The 18,722-nt window shown below is 39.5% G+C and overlaps 2 protein-coding genes across 2 annotated transcripts; both read left to right on the forward strand.

Moving 5' to 3' along the window:
* Window positions 1-2,980, forward strand: LOC129741668 (uncharacterized). Its single transcript, XM_055733416.1, has 2 exons — window positions 1-2,205; window positions 2,975-2,980. The coding sequence occupies exons 1-2, from the start codon at window positions 1-3 to the stop codon at window positions 2,978-2,980; spliced, it is 2,211 nt and encodes a 736-aa protein (XP_055589391.1).
* A 109-nt stretch (window positions 2,981-3,089) lies between these two features.
* LOC129741669 (uncharacterized) lies at window positions 3,090-5,189 on the forward strand. The gene has a single exon (XM_055733417.1). It carries the CDS (start codon window positions 3,090-3,092, stop codon window positions 5,187-5,189), a length of 2,100 nt encoding a protein of 699 aa, XP_055589392.1.
* The last annotated feature ends 13,533 nt before the right edge of the window (window positions 5,190-18,722 follow it).

Below are 18,722 nucleotides of genomic sequence, written 5' to 3' on the forward strand. Positions count from 1 at the left end.
ATGGCTACGAATGCCACCACGAGTTCGTCCTCGAGGAATCCACCACTTCGAAATCTGCAGACAAAGGTGAAGGCGTTGATGGAGATGTTTAAGTCCATAACCACTTTCGCGAGCACTCTGGGGGAGGTTTCTTCAGCCCAACAAATCCATGTTCGGCTGGAGAAACTCAACGAATTGTGGGATCGAATCAACGACGCGCTGATTGAGGTTGAAATGCACGAGGAATATTCATCGAAAGAGGCCACTTGTTCAAATATACGACAGGACTTCACCACCAAATATTACAACGCGAAAGCATCCATGTTGGAACGCATAAAGGAGTTGGAAGTCAATAGCAGCGTTCTGCATTCCACCAGAATCATGGACTCATCGATTCAACCAACCATCGAGCATGTAAGGCTACCGCAGATTAAGCTGCAAACGTTTGACGGCGACATCGACCAGTGGCTAAGCTTCCGAGACCTGTATCTATCCCTGATCCACACCAAGGCGGACTTACCGGAGGTTGAGAAGTTCCACTACCTCAAGGGCTGTCTCACCGGAGAAGCGAGGGCTCTCATCGATCCGTTGGCGCTCACAAGAGCAAATTATCAGGTAGCTTGGGACATCTTAATGGCCAGGTACAACGACAGCAAGGTGTTGAAGCGCAGGCAGATTGGAAACCTGTTCAAATTACCCAAGGTGACTAAGGAGTCGGCCGTGGATATCCAGACACTACTGGAAGGGTTCGAACGCGTCGTGCAGACCCTGGACCAGTTAGTCAAACCAGAGGAGTACAAGGACCTGCTGTTGTTGGAAATGCTGTGCTCCAGGTTGGACCCAACAACTCGTCGAGCATGGGAAGCACATAGCGCTAATCAAGAGCAGGACAAGGTAGCAGATCTTACTCAATTCCTCCAAACTCGTGTGAAGATCCTTGCATCGCTCCCGTCTAAGGCGCACGAGAATAAACCGGAAGTTTTTCAATGGCAGAAGAAAAACAGCGCTCCCAGAACGAGCCACAGCGCAACCCAGATGATGGCCGGAAGTTGCATCGCTTGTCCAGAATCCCATTTGCTGTACACATGCCCTACGTTCCTGAGGTTGAGCGCTTCCGCTCGAGACAAGCTGCTGCGACAAAACTCCCTCTGCAGAAACTGCTTTCGGCGTGGCCACCAAGCTTCGGATTGCAGATCGAACCAGGTTTGTCGCAGATGCAGAGGAAAACACCATACCCTAGTCTGCTTTCGAGACGATGGCGGAAACACCAATAATCGCATCGTACAAACCTTTACACCCGCTCAAAATCCCAACCAAACCACACCTGCAGCCAACTCGGGGTCAGTTTCTTCAAACATGGCCAGGAATCATTCGTCAACAGTGCTGCTAGCTACAGCGGTCGTCTTAGTGGAAGACGACACAGGCAAGGTTTTCCAAGCGCGGGCTCTCCTGGACTCGGGCTCGGAATGCAATTTCATGACAGAGGGGCTCTGTCAACGTATGAAGGTATCTCGTAGGCGTTCGAACATTTCCGTCCTTGGGATTGGCCAATCTAACACCAGCGTCAAACATCAAGTGTCAGTGGTTATTAGGTCAAGAATGTCAAACTTTTCTCGGTCGATGGATTTCCTTCTACTACCAAAGGTCACAGCGGATCTACCTACAACCAGTGTGGCGGTTTCCTCTTGGCAGTTTCCACAAGGTGTGGAGCTAGCCGACCCGGCATTTTTTAAATCGAAATCCTTGGATATGGTGCTAGGAATACAGCACTTTTTCTCATTTTTCCCGAGCCATGCTAAAATTCCGTTAGGAGAAGGATTACCAATGCTGATAGAATCAGTATTCGGTTGGTTGGTAACAGGATCCGTGGAGAACCAAGGTTTTACTTCCCTTGCTTGCAATACGGCTGCAAAGATAGATTTGGATGAACTTCTCACTCGTTTTTGGTCCTGTGAAGAGATAGGGTCTCTGAACAATTATTCCCCGGAAGAACAACGCTGCGAGGCGCAGTTTGTTCTAACCAAGTGCAGAAGTTCCGATGGGCGATACACCGTTGCGTTACCAAAGAACGAAAAAATATTGGCAAACATTGGCGAGTCACGGGAGATGGCTTTTCGTCGACTGCAATCCCTGGAACGTAGACTGGAAAAGGAGCCAGAACTACGTAAACACTACCACGGTTTCATGGAGGAATACTTGGAGCTTGGACACATGCGCAGGGCGGATGTGGGTCCAGAAAAGCGGTTTTACCTTCCTTATTATCCAGTTATCAAGCAGGCTAGCACTAGAGTGTCCGTCCCGGGATTTCCCGGTCGGGAATTCCCGGGAATTTAAAAAAATCTGGAATTCCCGATTCCCGGGAATCATAGTTTCATTCCCGGGAAATCCCGACATGTATGAAATTATAACTCTGGGAAAGCCTCCGGAACTATTCTTATTGATCTTTTCGAAAATGTAGTCATACAAAACTCATTGAGGATATGCCGATTCCTGAAGCAGTAGACGCTTTGGAGCCATTTGGTGCATTTTTCATTTTCCATTTTGGTGGTTCTCAAATAGATAAGTTTAAAAATATTATATGTATTTCCACACCGTTTTCATTGAACGAAAACCCACAACACTTCGAAAAACATATGAAAAATCGCGCAGCAGGTCGGCAGATTCAGTTTTCTTGAAAGTAATATTTATGCATTTATTTGAAAACTTAAAAATAAAGAAGACATCGCTTTCTTCATATGAAAAGCAAATTTGTAAAGTGTTCAGAAAAACGAAAAAAGGTTGGAAAAATCAAACAAACTAAAAGATAATTTTTTTTATTAACCCCTAGTTGCATGAATGAATTCTTTATTTGACTTATTCAGGCTATTTTATTGTTCATTTGACTGTTTTCAATTTATTATTGTTGAAAACAGGTTGAGTTATTTGATTAAAAATAAGTCGAAAAACATTATGAAGAGTACATTTTGAACAAATTATGGGCTTTTATGCACTACAGGTTTGAATCGAATAGCATATATACATGTTTTTGAATATTTCCCGGGATCCCGGGAATTCCCGGGAAACAGGCCACCAGATTTCCCGATTCCCGGGAATGAGAAAACGGCCGGGAAATGGACACTCTAGCTAGCACAACCACGAAGGTACGAGTCGTATTCGACGCATCGGCTAAAAGTAGCAGCGGCATATCCCTCAACGAGGCGTTATTGGTTGGACCCGTAATCCAGGATGAGCTTCGTGCTCTCATTATGCGTAGTCGGATGAAACAAATCATGGTGGTAGCAGATATCGAGAAGATGTTCAGACAGATCGGAATTCATGAAGCGGATATGCCCTGGCAAAGCATTCTGTGGAGAGCTGACCCTAACAAGGAAGTTGAAACCTTTGAATTGGCCACCGTTACGTATGGTACGAAACCTGCGCCATTCTTAGCAACCAGAACGTTGAAACAACTAGCCATCGACGAGCATCATCGATTCCCAGCGGCATCCAAGGCATTGGAGGAGGACGTTTATATGGACGATGTAATAACCGGTACGGATCTAGAAGAAGATGCTGTCAAGTTGTGTGTAGATCTCATCAAGTTGACGAGTAGCGTAGGTTTTCGTCTAAGGAAGTTCGCATCCAATTCAGCTGCGGCCCTGAGAGAGGTGGATTCCGAAGACCTGGCCCTACAACAAACCGAAGAGATAAATCTAGATCCTGATCCAGCAGTAAAGACCCTCGGATTGGTTTGGCTCCCACGCACCGATTACTTTCGGTTCAATTTCAACATTGAAAGAGTTCCTATGGACGAGCGATTATCCAAACGAAAAATCCTGTCAGCCATAGCTATGCTTTTCGATCCCCTGGGACTGGTAGGAGCGGTAACAGCTAGTGCGAAAATCTTCATGCAGCGTTTGTGGCGACTACAAGAAGACGGTCACAGATTAGACTGGGATCATCCTGTACCGGTTAACGTAGAACAAGAGTGGCGAAATTTCTACGATCAATTACCTACCCTGAACGCTCTAAAGATTCAACGTTGTGCTATCATTCCCAATGCAATTAAGGTGGAATTGCATTTCTTTTCGGATGCATCGGAGCGCGCGTATGGGGCGTGCGCATATATTAGGAGCGTCGACGTAGATGGAAAATCCTACGTATGTCTACTAGCATCGAAATCCAAGGTGGCACCGCTAAAATGTCAATCTATTCCAAGACTGGAGCTTTGCGGAGCACTTTTGTCGGCGGAATTATCCAGCAAGGTACGGGCAGCGGTGAAGATGCAGGTTGACATGCATTTCTGGACGGATTCAACGTGTGTCCTTCAATGGTTGAAGGCAATCCCGACGACATGGTCGACATTCGTAGCTAACCGTGTTGCAAAAATACAAACACTTTCCGAAACCTATCCTTGGAGACATGTTCCTGGCCTGCAGAATCCAGCAGACCTCATCTCACGTGGTATGGACCCAGAGCAGATTGAGGAATGCGACTTTTGGTGGAAAGGCCCTGAATGGTTAGGGCAAAATCATTTTCCGGAGCAGCCAAGAACCCTGGAGTCACCAATAGCTGAAGAGGAAGTTCGTCGTTCAGCACACCCAGCTACCAGTTGTGTAGCACATTTTGGTGAGGAGTATGTGCAAAAATTTTCGTCCTTCACTAAGCTCATACGTTGTACCACATACTGGATGCGACTCATGCGAATACTCAGAAATTCCGAGGACAACCGTAGCAGTTTGCTGACAGTAGAGGAGTTGAGAGAAGCAGAGTTTGCAATTATCCGCCGTATCCAACAAGAGTCATTTCCTACTGAGTGGAAGGCTCTAACCAAGAACGAAGCTGTTCATCGCAGTTCACCATTAAGATGGTTTACCCCACAAATATCGTCGGACGGACTGATTCGTGTTGGAGGAAGATTGGGTAGATCACTTGAAGCAGAAGATACAAAGCATCCCATAGTGCTACCAGCAAAACACCCGTTTACTACGATGTTATTCGAGCACTACCACATCAAACTTCTACACGCCAGTTCTCAATTATTACTTAGCTCAGTGAGATTGAAGTATTGGCCACTTGGTGGCAGAAATGTTCCACGGCAGGTAGTTCATAATTGCATGAGATGCTTCCGTACTAAACCTAACCCAATTGAGCAATTTATGGGAGAATTACCTCAAGCACGTGTCACAAAACCGGCGTCGACTACTTTGGACCGATATACGTTCGTCTAGCTCCCAGAAGACCAGCGGTCAAGGCATATGTGTCGGTGTTTATCTGCCTTTGTACGAAAGCGGTTCACCTAGAGCTGGTATCCGACTTGTCAACAGATCGCTTCCTTCAAGCATTACGACGATTTATTGGAAGAAGAGGATACTGCTCCGACATGTATTCGGATAATGGAACGAACTTCGTAGGGGCTCGTAATTATCTTCGAGAGCTACTCAGGTTGCTTCGTAGCGATGAACATAAAGAAGCGGTTTCTAAGGAGTGCGCCAACAACAATATCCAGTGGCACTTCATACCACCAGCAGCACCTCATTTCGGCGGACTTTGGGAGGCAGCAGTCAGATCAGCCAAAAAGCACATCTTGAAAGTTCTAGGAGAAAATCCAATTCCATTCGAGGACATGACTACACTCTTGGTACAAGTGGAAAATTGCCTCAACTCGAGGCCCATTACCACTTTAACAGATGATCCTGATAACCTCGAACCACTAACACCAGGACATTTCCTTATTGGCGAACCATTGCAACAGCTGCCTGAGAGGAGTTACCGCGAAATACCCATGCATAGATTGAATCAAAGCCAAACCTTGCAGAAGAAGCTTCAGCACTTTTGGGATCGTTGGAGAGTGGAGTATTTGACACAACTTCAAGGGCGGTTCAAAAGGTGGAAGAAACCGATCGATATCAAGGTTGGACAGTTGGTAATTATCAAGGAGGAAAATTTGCCACCTAGCCGTTGGAAGATGGGCAGAGTTGAACAAGTTCATCCAGGGTCAGATGGAGTCGTCAGGGTCGTCACTTTGAAGACTGCAACGGGACCTTCTACGCGTCCGGTTGAAAAGCTGTGTTTTTTGCCTTCAGCATCTCAACCAGATTCCAATCAAGCCAGTTCCTCGGAGATTCAGAAAGATCAGTAGCACCCACCCTTGTGTTCGCGAGATTCTTTTCTTTATTTTCAGAAATTCGAGCGATTTCAGGATGGGCCGGGATGTTGGTTTACGACCTATGAACCCTACATACGATGCTGTGACGGTCGAAAACCCACGAAGCAGAAGGACTTGTGAAGATGATAGATTCTGAGTGAAACAGCTAATCGGCAGAACTGAACTGCAGAAGATTAACCAAATGAAGAAAACCCTTAGCATCTTTGCACCATTTTGAATTGTATAAGAGTCAGTTATAATTAAGAGCAATTTGGCACTGGTCATGTTAGACCCCCAGATAGAAATTTAAATTTGCCTGAATATATGTATGTTTAATGTAGTTTTCGTAATCAATAAATTCGTTATCAAAGTAGTGTGTATTTGAGCCAAATAAATGTGTACCTTTTTGCCGTGAAATAAAGTGTGCCTAATTTGTAAAATCGGAGTTGTTACTTACCACCGGAGCAGAAAATTGTCACCATCACAAGGATCATCACCTCCCACGGAATACCCCAACCAACCAGGAGCCCAAGGTTAGCCCCATTCGGAACCATACCATACAGTCCACTGCGAGGTCCAAACAAGGGTTTGGACAGCACCCCAACAACCTGTTAAAATGGAGCCGACCCACGACTTAAAATTTTATACTTAAAATCAATTGCCCAATCCTCGAAACAGCCATGTTTAAGTTTTTATTTCACCCTCTGTTGCCTAATCCCGCCTTAAGACGAGGTTCACTAGAATCGGCATTAAATCAAAGCCAAGCATTATTTTCAATTCCTTTTTACGCAGAATGTTTCCAAATATATTTATCTAACAATCCATACTAATGAAAACTAAAAACATTTGAAAACTGGAAATGGACCTATTTTTCGAAAAATCTTAAATTTGACAGCCGAATAAATCCTAGATCCATATTTTATTTCGATTAAAATAAAATTATTAAGGGGGGGGTTAGGGCCTAACACTTTCAAAAAATCGATTTTTTATTTTTTTTTCTTATTGTAAAACATTTCAAGAATGTTGTGTCAAATTTTCAAGTCGATTGAAGCAAAACTGTAGAAATTATAGGCCTTTATCTCCTCCTATCTAATACTGCAAGAAAGCAAGAGCAGAAACTTCAAACGCGTTTTTCTCGAAAGCCCCAGACCCCAACGTTTTTCTTTTCTATTTTTTTTACTTTGGGGAGATTTTACAGATAAAAAATGGCGGATTTTTTCGTGAAAACCCGTACTTCAAACAGCCACAAAAATTTCATAAAATATTTTTTAAGTTAAACAAAAACGTTGGGGTTCAGAAAAACATCTATTAAAAATATTTTGCTCTGATTTTTTGACTTCAGATGATTCTGTGCTGAGATACAGTGTCCACCGCAAATCCTGTTTTCTAAAAGGTATCCTCGAAAGTGCTCCGTCACCGGCTCATTTTTCAATATTTTTCTACGAAAAAATTACTTAATGTTTTTTTTAACAATGCTTTGTATAATGCATTTTTTTATTTTTTAAATTGCGACCCAGAGATGGGTCTTGACTTTTTCGCATGTTTTTCAACATCGATTTTCTCTTATCTAGTCCCTGAAATTTCATCTAACACAGTTGGATTCATTTCTCTACAAAAAAAAATGGTGTTTTTTTACCTGTTAGACGCTACCCCCCCACCCCCGCCTTAAGGTAGTTAGGTTAAGAGTTCTCACTATTCTAGATTGATTATTTTAGAAAATATTCCTTAGTAAGGTAGGAAAGCTGAAAAAAAACCCCGTCCTTAGGCGGGGTTGGGAAACAACGACAACTTTAAAAAAAATATGTACCTAAGGCTATGATCATTTAGTATACGGGCACTTTATTTTGGTTATATCTACGTTAATAGACCTCGGATATGCAAAACTTTAGTAGCGTTGTGTTGATTATGAAAAGGACTATCTTGCCTATTTTTTTTTATAGATTTTTAAGTTAACGTGTGTTTAAGATATTCACGACGCAAAAAGACATGGTAAAAATAATTTTGCACAAATTTGCTTCTTTTACGCATTTTGCGCCTCGAAAATTCTTCATTGTAGACTTGAAAGCTCATGAACTGTTCATTTTTTCTGATTTTTTTTCGGACCAAATGGTTAAAAAGTATAAGGAGCCACTCTAGGATGCTCACAAAGTTCAAACCAAGCATCTTAGTGGAACCCTTGATCTTAAATATGGTAAAAAGTCTATGGTTATTGGGGATAACTGAATGCAGACGCCTTAAAAAATGGAAAAAATCCATTTTTGGCAGGCAAAAAGTGTTGCCTGACTAGTAGACACCAAGTAAATCTATATATATAAAAAGCAATTATCTGTATGTATGTTTGTTTGTTTGTTTGTTTGTTTGTCCTCTATAGACTCAGCCGTCTTAAGAGCTAGAGATCTGAAATTTGGCATGGATGCTCATTAGGACCAGGAATGATGAAAAATGTTTTTAGATTTTTGGACGACCCATTCTGAAGGGGGTCGTCCATACAAGACAAATATTGTTTTCACGTTATTGACGTTATTTTCCGTCGGATTGTGATGAAAATTTGCACATGAGTGTTTTGAGAGACGAGCAATCGATTACAGTTATCAAATTCAGGGTCAGGGGTCGGCCAAAGGGGTCGTCCATATCCACTGATTAATGTTTTTGCGATATTGGCGTTATTATACATCGGATTGTGATGAAAATTTGCACATGAGTGTTTTAAGAGACGAGCAATTGATTAGAGTTATCAAATTTAGGGTCAGGGGTCGGCCAAAGGGGTCTTCCATATCCACTGATTAATGTTTTTGCGATATTGGCGTTATTTTACATTGGATTGTGATAAAAATTTGCACATGAGTGTTTTGAGAGACGAGCAATCGATTACACTTAACAAACTTAGGGTCCGGGGTCGGCCAAAGGGGTCGTCCATATCAACTGATTAATGTTTTTGCGATATTGGCGTTATTATACACCGGATTGTGATGAAAAATTGCACATGAGTGTTTTGAGAGACGAGCAATCGATTACAGTTATCAAATTTAGGGTCAGGGGTCGGCCAAAGGGGTCGTCCATATTCACTAATTAATGTTTTTGCGATATTGGCGTTATTATACACTGGATTGTGATGAAAATTTGCACATGAGTGTTTTGAAAGACGAGCAATCGATTTCAAGTTTCGAATTGCGGATCAGAAGTCGGCCGAAGGAGTCGTTCATACCCAACTTTAATGTTTTTGCGATTTTGACGTTATTCTACATTGGATTGAGATGAAAATTTCCGCATAGGAGTTTTGAGGGACGTTCTTTTGCTTTCAGGTTTCAAATCTTGACTCAGGGGTCGGCAAAAGGGGTTATTATCTGTTCACTGTTTTTACTATATTCTCTTGATTGAGCATAGAATTGTAAAGAAAATTGGCACATGGGAGTTTAACAGAAAAGATAATTGATTTGAGGTGTCAAGTTTTGAATCGTGGCCAAAAAAAAGGCCGTCCATGTTAGTTGCTCACTGTTTTCGCGATATTGTTGTGATCATGCATCGGATTGAGATGAAAATGTTCAGATGAGGGTTATAAACTATGAGCAATTGACTCGCAATTCACTGATCACTGTTTTCAAGTTCCTGACGTAATTTTACATATAATTTTAAAAGAAAAAATGGCACAAGGGTGTTTTGAGGAACGTAAAATTGGTTTCAATTATCGAATTTCGGACCATGGGACAGAAAAAGAGGGTTTCATTGAAAGTTCAGTGTTTTGTGCAATAATTTTGTTGGAGGCAGTTAATTGATACCAATTTAAGTGTGAAGGTCAAGCCAAAGAGTCGTGCACACAAACAAATAGTACATGTTTCTGCCATAATGTCTAGATTTTGCAACCGATCGAGAAGAAAACACTCTCACATAAATTTTAATAAAAAGCCAATCAACAGTTTAATTTGAATTTCAAGTAATAGTAATAGTAGCGACTTTAAATACTGTTGAATTTTTTCCCCAAAATTGTCGAAAGAATGTTTCGAATTCATTTACTAAACTCATTTTGACGTACCAATGATTTAAAGCGAAACAAAGTTCGTACGGGTTCAGCTAGTCTATATATATAAAAAGCAATTTCTGTATGTTTGTTTGTTTGTTTGTTTGTTTGTCCTCTATAGACTCAGCCGTCTTAAGAGCTAGAGGTCTGAAATTTGGCATGGATGCTCATTAGGACCAGGAAGGATGAAAAATGTTTTCAGATTTTCGGACGACCCCTTCTGAAGGGGGTCGTCCATACAAGACAAATATTGTTTTCGCGATATTGACGTTACTTTTCGTCGGATCGTGTTGAAAATTTGCACATGAGTGTTTTGAAAGACGAGCAATCGGTTTCAGGTGTCAAGGTGTATGTAAGGGGTCAGCCAAAGGGGTCGTCCATATTAAATGTTCGCTGTTTTTGCGATATTGACGTTATTATACATCGTATTCAGCAGAAAATTGACACACGATAGTTTTGAGCGACGTGCAATCGATTCGAGGTATCAAATTCAGTGTAAGGGGCCAGTAAAAGGGGTCGTCCATATCAAATTTTCAATATCTTAGAGATATTGACGTTTTTATTCATCGGATTGGGATGAAAATTTGTTATTATTATTAGAGGGGGGTTATTATGGATAAAAAATTGATTTCATTTATCCAAATTAAAAGCAGGGGTCGACCAAAGGGGTCGTCAATATTAACTATTCACTGTTAATACGATATTGTCGTTATTATACATAGAATTCAGATGAAATTTGGTACACGAGAGTTTTGAGGGACGGGTAATGGATCGGGTAATAAATACAGTAGAAGGGGCCGGCAATGGGGGTCGTCCATATTAACCGTTCAATATTTTTGCAATATCGTCGTTATTTGACATCGGATTGTAATGAAAATTAGCACACGGTAAGTTTCGGGGACGGACAATCGATTTCAGATGTCAAATATTTTGCCAGGGGTCGACGAAATGGGTCGTCCATATTAATTAATGTTCACTGTTTTTAGCAATATTGACGTAATTATGCAATAGATTGCTTTGAAAATTTGCACACGGGAGTTTTGAGGGAAGGGCAATCAATTTCAGGTATCAAAGAGTGTTATGTTATGCCACCGAAGGGTTTAACTTTTTGGCAATAATCGCGTTGTTATGCAACGATCGAGTCAAAATTTATACACGGGGGTTTTTTGGCACGGTCAGTTGATTCCTGATTTCAAATTTAGAAGCAGACGACAGAAAAAGTAATCGTCCAATATTTTTACAATTATTACTAAACAATGAATTCGGAAGTGCATCTGACTGCAAGTGACTTTCATACAAACTGTTCATGACATATTCCAAGTTCAAAAGCGAAACGGAGTTCGTATGGGATCAGCTAGTAACTAATAATGATCAGTTACAAAGATTGTAATCTGTGCATCCGGTGTTTACGCAATATGACAGATGTGTTCTGAAGGACAAAAAAAATTATGTTAAAACCGGATTTAAGAGATCAAATTCTTCGAGATGCCTACTCATGAAAAGTTTCCAACACGATTCCATTTGCTTTTTCCAGGTGAGTTTGTGTAAAATAGCATGATTTTGCAAAGGTTTTGCTTCTGTGGTAAAAAATAAATCAATACATGACTGAAAAAAGTGTGCAAAGATGAAAAAGAGATTTTATGAAAAAGTTAGAGTATTTCTTGAAATCATTGATAAATAATTTTTATTATATTTCTACATTAAATGTCATATTAACACCTTCATTTCTTCCATAGAAAGTTTTTCGATCAGATGAATAGTTTTTAAAATACACACGTTTGTAACTGCCCGGATACTAAATGATCATAGCCTTACAATATTCTTTTTTCATACAAGTTTAAATATCTAAGTTAATTGTGAATCAATTTTAACAAAAAATATTTTTAAATAAAGCTGTGAGTGAGTAAATATTTATGATGTTTTAAATTTGCATCGATTTTTAAAAAGTTATTATTTGTATCATAGAGAAAAACAAAAACATCATCAAATCGGGTTCATTATGTGAACTACTTTACTGAGAATACGAAAATAATTTTTTCCATTAAAAATTTTTTTCTTAATGTGAATTAGACAAGGCAAAAAATCGCACCGATTATGTCTTTCATTGATTTGTCTGTCCCCGATTTTGTTGCTATATTGGATTTAATGTAAAAATACTCAGATTTCAACCTTCTCCTTTTGGGATGATTATGTATTGCTATCGCGTCAATCGACAACATTGTTATACAACATAACAACATCGATTGCGATAGTAAAGATGACTTATGAATAACACAAAGAAACGATGTCCGATTTTATACATGTGTTTTTATTCATATTTGAACAATAATACAAACAAAATAATAAATATAACAAAACAATCAATCATTGATTTGCTCAATAAGTTTATTTTTGGACTCTTGGAGCCAAAGGTTCATAAGAGTGCGTAAAAGCTTTTTTCGAGAAAAAACGCTTTCAAGTGGTTGTGTTTTTCCATTTTCCATACTATTCCATTCGAAAATTTATATTTTTCTTTCGAACGCAAAAGTATGAAAATAATTTCTTAAAATCTGGAATAATTACCAAACAAAATATGAAAAATGCAACATCGGTTAGCATTATAAAATTAAAATCGACCATTTTTGCTCTTATACTCCTTTGGCTCGGAGGGCCTCAATTGAGCTTTCTTCAAAGCAATATCTACAATACACCTCAAAAGGATGACATCATTTTTCTAGAGATCTAAAGCATCAGCCAAATCAAATATGTTGTCCAACATCCGTACAGCTTCATTCAAAATAAGCAGAATTCACTCAGTTGTCAGTTTTGATTTTTTTTTTATTGGAAATTATTTGGAACAACACATTTTTAATCTTATTTTAGTACCGTAAAACGGGGTAACATTGATCACCGGGGTACCTTTGATCAACATGAAATTGTGCCAAATAATCATCAATAACTAAGTCTATAGTTTGAATTTTTGAAAACTGTTTTCTACGTTTGAAGGCCTATTAATTGAGTATCAAATAGGCAAAATTTGGTTTGTATTTGAAATTTGTTTTCTGCTAGTACCAATGTTATTTCAAAATCTTAAAATATCTATCTTTTCCAAGGCTCGCAAACAAACAGCTCTCCTGATGGTACCAAAAAGCATTTAGAAGCAAACGAGTTGTTGAATGTAGAGAACAACTTTTTTTTTTGTATTTGTGTAGTTGTAGTGCTATTTTTATAGGCATTTAGTGATAAACTTTTTAAATTAAAAAATAAAGGACGTTTTCCAAGAGTAAGCCCGTATTGGAAAAATGGCTATGAACCCTATCAAATGGTTAACTTTGAAGAAAAAATGAAAATGGTAATAGTAGGTGAGCCTAGAAGAAAGTGTGAAGGTAAAATTTCATTTGTATTTTGAAGCTAAAACTATTTAGCAATTGTTATAACTTTTGCCCCTAAATGTATGCAGCATCAGTGTTCTTTTTTCGATTATAAATGTTTTTAAAAGAAAAGGTTAAAAACTAGGTCAAATTGATGAACAAGCATTTAAAATTTTATTATTATGGTTTTTTGTATTCTTTATGATCAAGAAAACTCGATAAAACCGTCAAAATAGAGACTGATCAATGTCACCCCAAAGCATCAAATTCTGAGCAGAGACTAAATCGATTTTTAAATCAAATTTAAAGAAGTCTAATAAATTTCTGCAACCATGTTTTACGTTCATAGGAGCCCAGTACTGGTTTTAAAAATATTAAACATGCCACATTCCCCTTAACAGAAAAAATAATCGAAAAATATTGAAAAAAAAGTGATCAATCTTACCCCGGATTACGGTACCTTGTTTTAAAATCAACTAATAGCACACAAAAACACCCTACACTCTGTTTTAAATGACACAGTCATAATGTTTTCTCATTAATATCAACACAATTATTGTAAAAGACTGCTTTTCAAAAATTACCCGATTTTGTCACTGTCTCCAATTTGTCACCCTAAAATGCATCATGGGGGTGACATTATCGGGGATTCACTGTACTTAGGCTTTTTCAACATTCCATATTTTTCAGATGCAACAAGGTGTATTATACATATTTTCACTAAAAGTATTTTTTTAATTGAACGTGCTTGTGAGAAATATTACTGCCATTAAAATTATGTGATAATGATATTTTTGTATGATGATGATAAATGATATTGATATGAAAAATGATAAATGGTATTTTTTTTATGCGGAATTAATAACATTTTTTACTAATTATTGCAAATTTGTTACTTTAAACGAAGCGTTCAGTATGGTTTTAATTGTAATCATAAATTTTTGAATGAGACATGTCAAATATAAGTCTGATAAGGAATCCTTTTCGGATGACTGTACCAAACTCTGAGCTTTGGGTTTTTATTAAAAATACAGAGTTCCTTAATGATGTTTCATTTAGTGTTTCTTATCCGCCTAAACATTTCTGATTTCATTTAATTATTCTCTTGTTAGTCTCAAGTTAAAAATATTGAAAAAAGAAATCGTTTTTTTCATTTTATAAAAAAATTACCTCAATTTCATAGTTTGGTTAATAAAATTTCAATCTAAAATAGTGATTCTGAGTTTTGCAGAGGAATTAATATCATATTTGAGGCCCTAAGAGCCAAAGAGGTTTAAGTGCAAAAATTGTCGATTTTTTTTTTTTGAAAACTTTATTGAATTTTTTTTCAATTTTTTTTTAAATTTTATTAACAAAATTTTACCTTCGAAAGAAAATTCAGGTTTTCGAAAAATTTATGGGACATGGCCAAACAAAACATCTTTAAAGCGTGTTGCCGCGAAATTATCTTTAATGCACTTATACCTCTTTCGCTCTAAGGCCCTTTTTTTTCCTGTAGGGGAGAGCCCACTGCGACCAGTAGTTGATCTATTGTGGTGTTTACCCCGCGTTACTATATGCTGTCAGGTTCACCTCTAAGACCCTTACTTCATTATATTTTTACGGATAGCAATTCCTCGAGCAATCGAATTCATTTTATTTATTTTTTTTTTTCAGAATACTCACAACAATTCATAGTGCGAATTTTTAATTTAGATTTTTAATCTGCAGAAAACAAATTAAATTTCAATTCAGAAATGGATTTTTGTGGTTTAAAATATACATTTCAAAAAAAAAATTCTGACTTTGAACTTTTCAACTGAAAGTTTAATGTGAAATTCAAATAGATTTGGTGCCTTAATTTTTTATTAGCGATCACATTTTTTTCTCTATTAAACTTTTCTTTGAGTTTTTTGTTTTGATTAAAGTCGTTTTAACATCTTTTTGTCATTCGCGACTTATATCAACGATGCAGTTGGCGTCATTGACAGTCATTTGACATTCATTGTAAAACTTATCTGGTACTTTTTTGATTGATGTTGACTCTTGGGCTCTAACTCACTTTTCTTTGAGATCTTTTCACGCTGCCTTCACAATTCGAAATTCTGATCCGTGATCCTCATTTGAATTAACTCCAAGCCCTTCTCACTACGAATTCTTTTTCAAACTTTGTGATAATCATTTCATATGGAAAATTAAGTTGAGAAAACACACGATAACATTCTTGACACAATTTTATTGTTTTAAAAAAAGTCTGGAAAAAGCCAGAGCTATTTCACCAAATAGATCATGTTTTAATTTGAGGATAGTGGGCTCTGATTTTATTTATATGTGATGTTTTTGATTCTTGAATCACCTTTGCTTTGTATCAAATTTGATTGAGAATTTTAAAAATTATTTTCAAAATAGAACGTCTCTTGAGTTGAGTTGAAGTTAACAGGTTGAGTGTAGATTAAGAAAATGCCAAAATCCAAGTAGATTTCTACAAGAGAAAACCCATTGCACAAAATCGCCCAAAGCGTCAAATGCACAGTCACACTCCATTGCATGATTTAAAAATGGGGTGCTAAGCCGGATCCTTGAAACCTTATTATTGGTCTGATTTTGAGTGGGCCCCGTTACTTACACCAGCAATCGGCAAATCTGGCTTCGGGTGAGAGAAAATCCACCACGGCCGCCATCAGCCGACAACACAGAAGAACAGGCCAAAGGAGGGCACATAAAATGAAAAATGATATTAACAATTTATACCCGGAGCACTTAAACTATCAAAGCAGGGCACAAACTAGACAACGACGACGACGAAGACGCGACGGGAGGATGGAATAAAAAATGGGAACCAAATAAAAGAAGCAGCCTAGCATAGACTCCATGAAAGAACGACAACGACTCAACGGACTCGAACGGCCGACGGACGGATGATGGCGGAATTTCCTCCAGGAGCGTGTCATGAAGAAAGTCACAGGCCGTCGACACCAGGCTGTTGGCAAATGGTAGAATTTTAAGTCTGCCATTTTATACTTTTCCGGCTTCGAACTCTGCTAAAGTTGCTTTTCAAGAAATGTCAAAACAAGTGTTGGGCAATTTATTTTACTAGCGTATCTGCACTTGAGAAGCTCGCCTGATGGTTCTGCCTGGCAAGCAGTGAAATGGGAAATAAATAGAAAAAAAAGTCCTTAAAACATAACTGGACTGAAGTTTGAAGTGATGGATTCACCATTTCTGGATCTTTTTTTTTTATCGTGGTCTGTTTGAGAGGTGTTGGTTGAGTGACATTAATCTATTCGAAACAAATGTATTATGATATTTAGGTAATTTGTAGTCATGCTTTAATTTCCATATTTAAATTGGTATTATTGAATCAAAAATTCATAAATATGACATGGTAAAAAAGTGCATTTGTCAAAAATTTTACTTAAGCGAGAATCTCCATCCTGATTAAACCTGATTAAACGTTTCACTTTAGTTTAACTGAGATCGAGGGATAAAAAAAAATGCAAATTATACTGCACACCTATTTACCATTTTGACCATGGAAACCGTTCTCCAATTTCTAGGGCATCCCACATTCACCAGATCACGCTCCACTTGGTCTTACTACCTCGTTCGTTGCTCCCCTGCTCGTGTTGCGCCAAACACCTGTTTGGCAGGACAGTCGTCATGTTTTTCGAAACATGTCCTGCACAGCGTATCCAGCCAGCCTTCGCCACCTTCTGGATATTGGGTTCGCCGTAGAGTCACGCAATCTCGTGGTCCATCCTTCGCCTCCACACTTGGTTCTCCTGCAATTCGCCAAAGATGGTTCTTTACACTCGTCGCTCGACTGACCCGATTGTGTGCAGGTCCTATTCGAGCTATATCCACGACCACGTCCACGGGCTAAGTCTTCTCGAGCGCAGTTGCAGTCTGTCTGTCTGTCTGTCTGTCTGTCTGTCTGTCTGTCTGTCTGTCTGTCTGTCTGTCTGTCTGTCTGTCTGTCTGTCTGTCTGTCTGTCTGTCTGTCTGTCTGTCTGTCTGTCTGTCTGTCTGTCTGTCTGTCTGTCTGTCTGTCTGTCTGTCTGTCTGTCTGTCTGTCTGTCTGTCTGTCTGTCTGTCTGTCTGTCTGTCTGTCTGTCTGTCTGTCTGTCTGTCTGTCTGTCTGTCTGTCTGTCTGTCTGTCTGTCTGTCTGTCTGTCTGTCTGTCTGTCTGTCTGTCTGTCTGTCTGTCTGTCTGTCTGTCTGTCTGTCTGTCTGTCTGTCTGTCTGTCTGTCTGTCTGTCTGTCTGTCTGTCTGTCTGTCTGTCTGTCTGTCTGTCTGTCTGTCTGTCTGTCTGTCTGTCTGTCTGTCTGTCTGTCTGTCTGTCTGTCTGTCTGTCTGTCTGTCTGTCTGTCTGTCTGTCTGTCTGTCTGTCTGTCTGTCTGTCTGTCTGTCTGTCTGTCTGTCTGTCTGTCTGTCTGTCTGTCTGTCTGTCTGTCTGTCTGTCTGTCTGTCTGTCTGTCTGTCTGTCTGTCTGTCTGTCTGTCTGTCTGTCTGTCTGTCTGTCTGTCTGTCTGTCTGTCTGTCTGTCTGTCTGTCTGTCTGTCTGTCTGTCTGTCTGTCTGTCTGTCTGTCTGTCTGTCTGTCTGTCTGTCTGTCTGTCTGTCTGTCTGTCTGTCTGTCTGTCTGTCTGTCTGTCTGTCTGTCTGTCTGTCTGTCTGTCTGTCTGTCTGTCTGTCTGTCTGTCTGTCTGTCTGTCTGTCTGTCTGTCTGTCTGTCTGTCTGTCTGTCTGTCTGTCTGTCTGTCTGTCTGTCTGTCTGTCTGTCTGTCTGTCTGTCTGTCTGTCTGTCTGTCTGTCTGTCTGTCTGTCTGTCTGTCTGTCTGTCTGTCTGTCTGTCTGTCTGTCTGTCTGTCTGTCTGTCTGTCTGTCTGTCTGTCTGTCTGTCTGTCTGTCTGTCTGTCTGTCTGTCTGTCTGTCTGTCTGTCTGTCTGTCTGTCTGTCTGTCTGTCTGTCTGTCTGTCTGTCTGTCTGTCTGTCTGTCTGTCTGTCTGTCTGTCTGTCTGTCTGTCTGTCTGTCTGTCTGTCTGTCTGTCTGTCTGTCTGTCTGTCTGTCTGTCTGTCTGTCTGTCTGTCTGTCTGTCTGTCTGTCTGTCTGTCTGTCTGTCTGTCTGTCTGTCTGTCTGTCTGTCTGTCTGTCTGTCTGTCTGTCTGTCTGTCTGTCTGTCTGTCTGTCTGTCTGTCTGTCTGTCTGTCTGTCTGTCTGTCTGTCTGTCTGTCTGTCTGTCTGTCTGTCTGTCTGTCTGTCTGTCTGTCT

Source organism: Uranotaenia lowii, chromosome 2 (genome assembly GCF_029784155.1).
Source record: "Uranotaenia lowii strain MFRU-FL chromosome 2, ASM2978415v1, whole genome shotgun sequence".
NCBI classification, from domain to species: Eukaryota; Metazoa; Arthropoda; class Insecta; order Diptera; family Culicidae; genus Uranotaenia; species Uranotaenia lowii.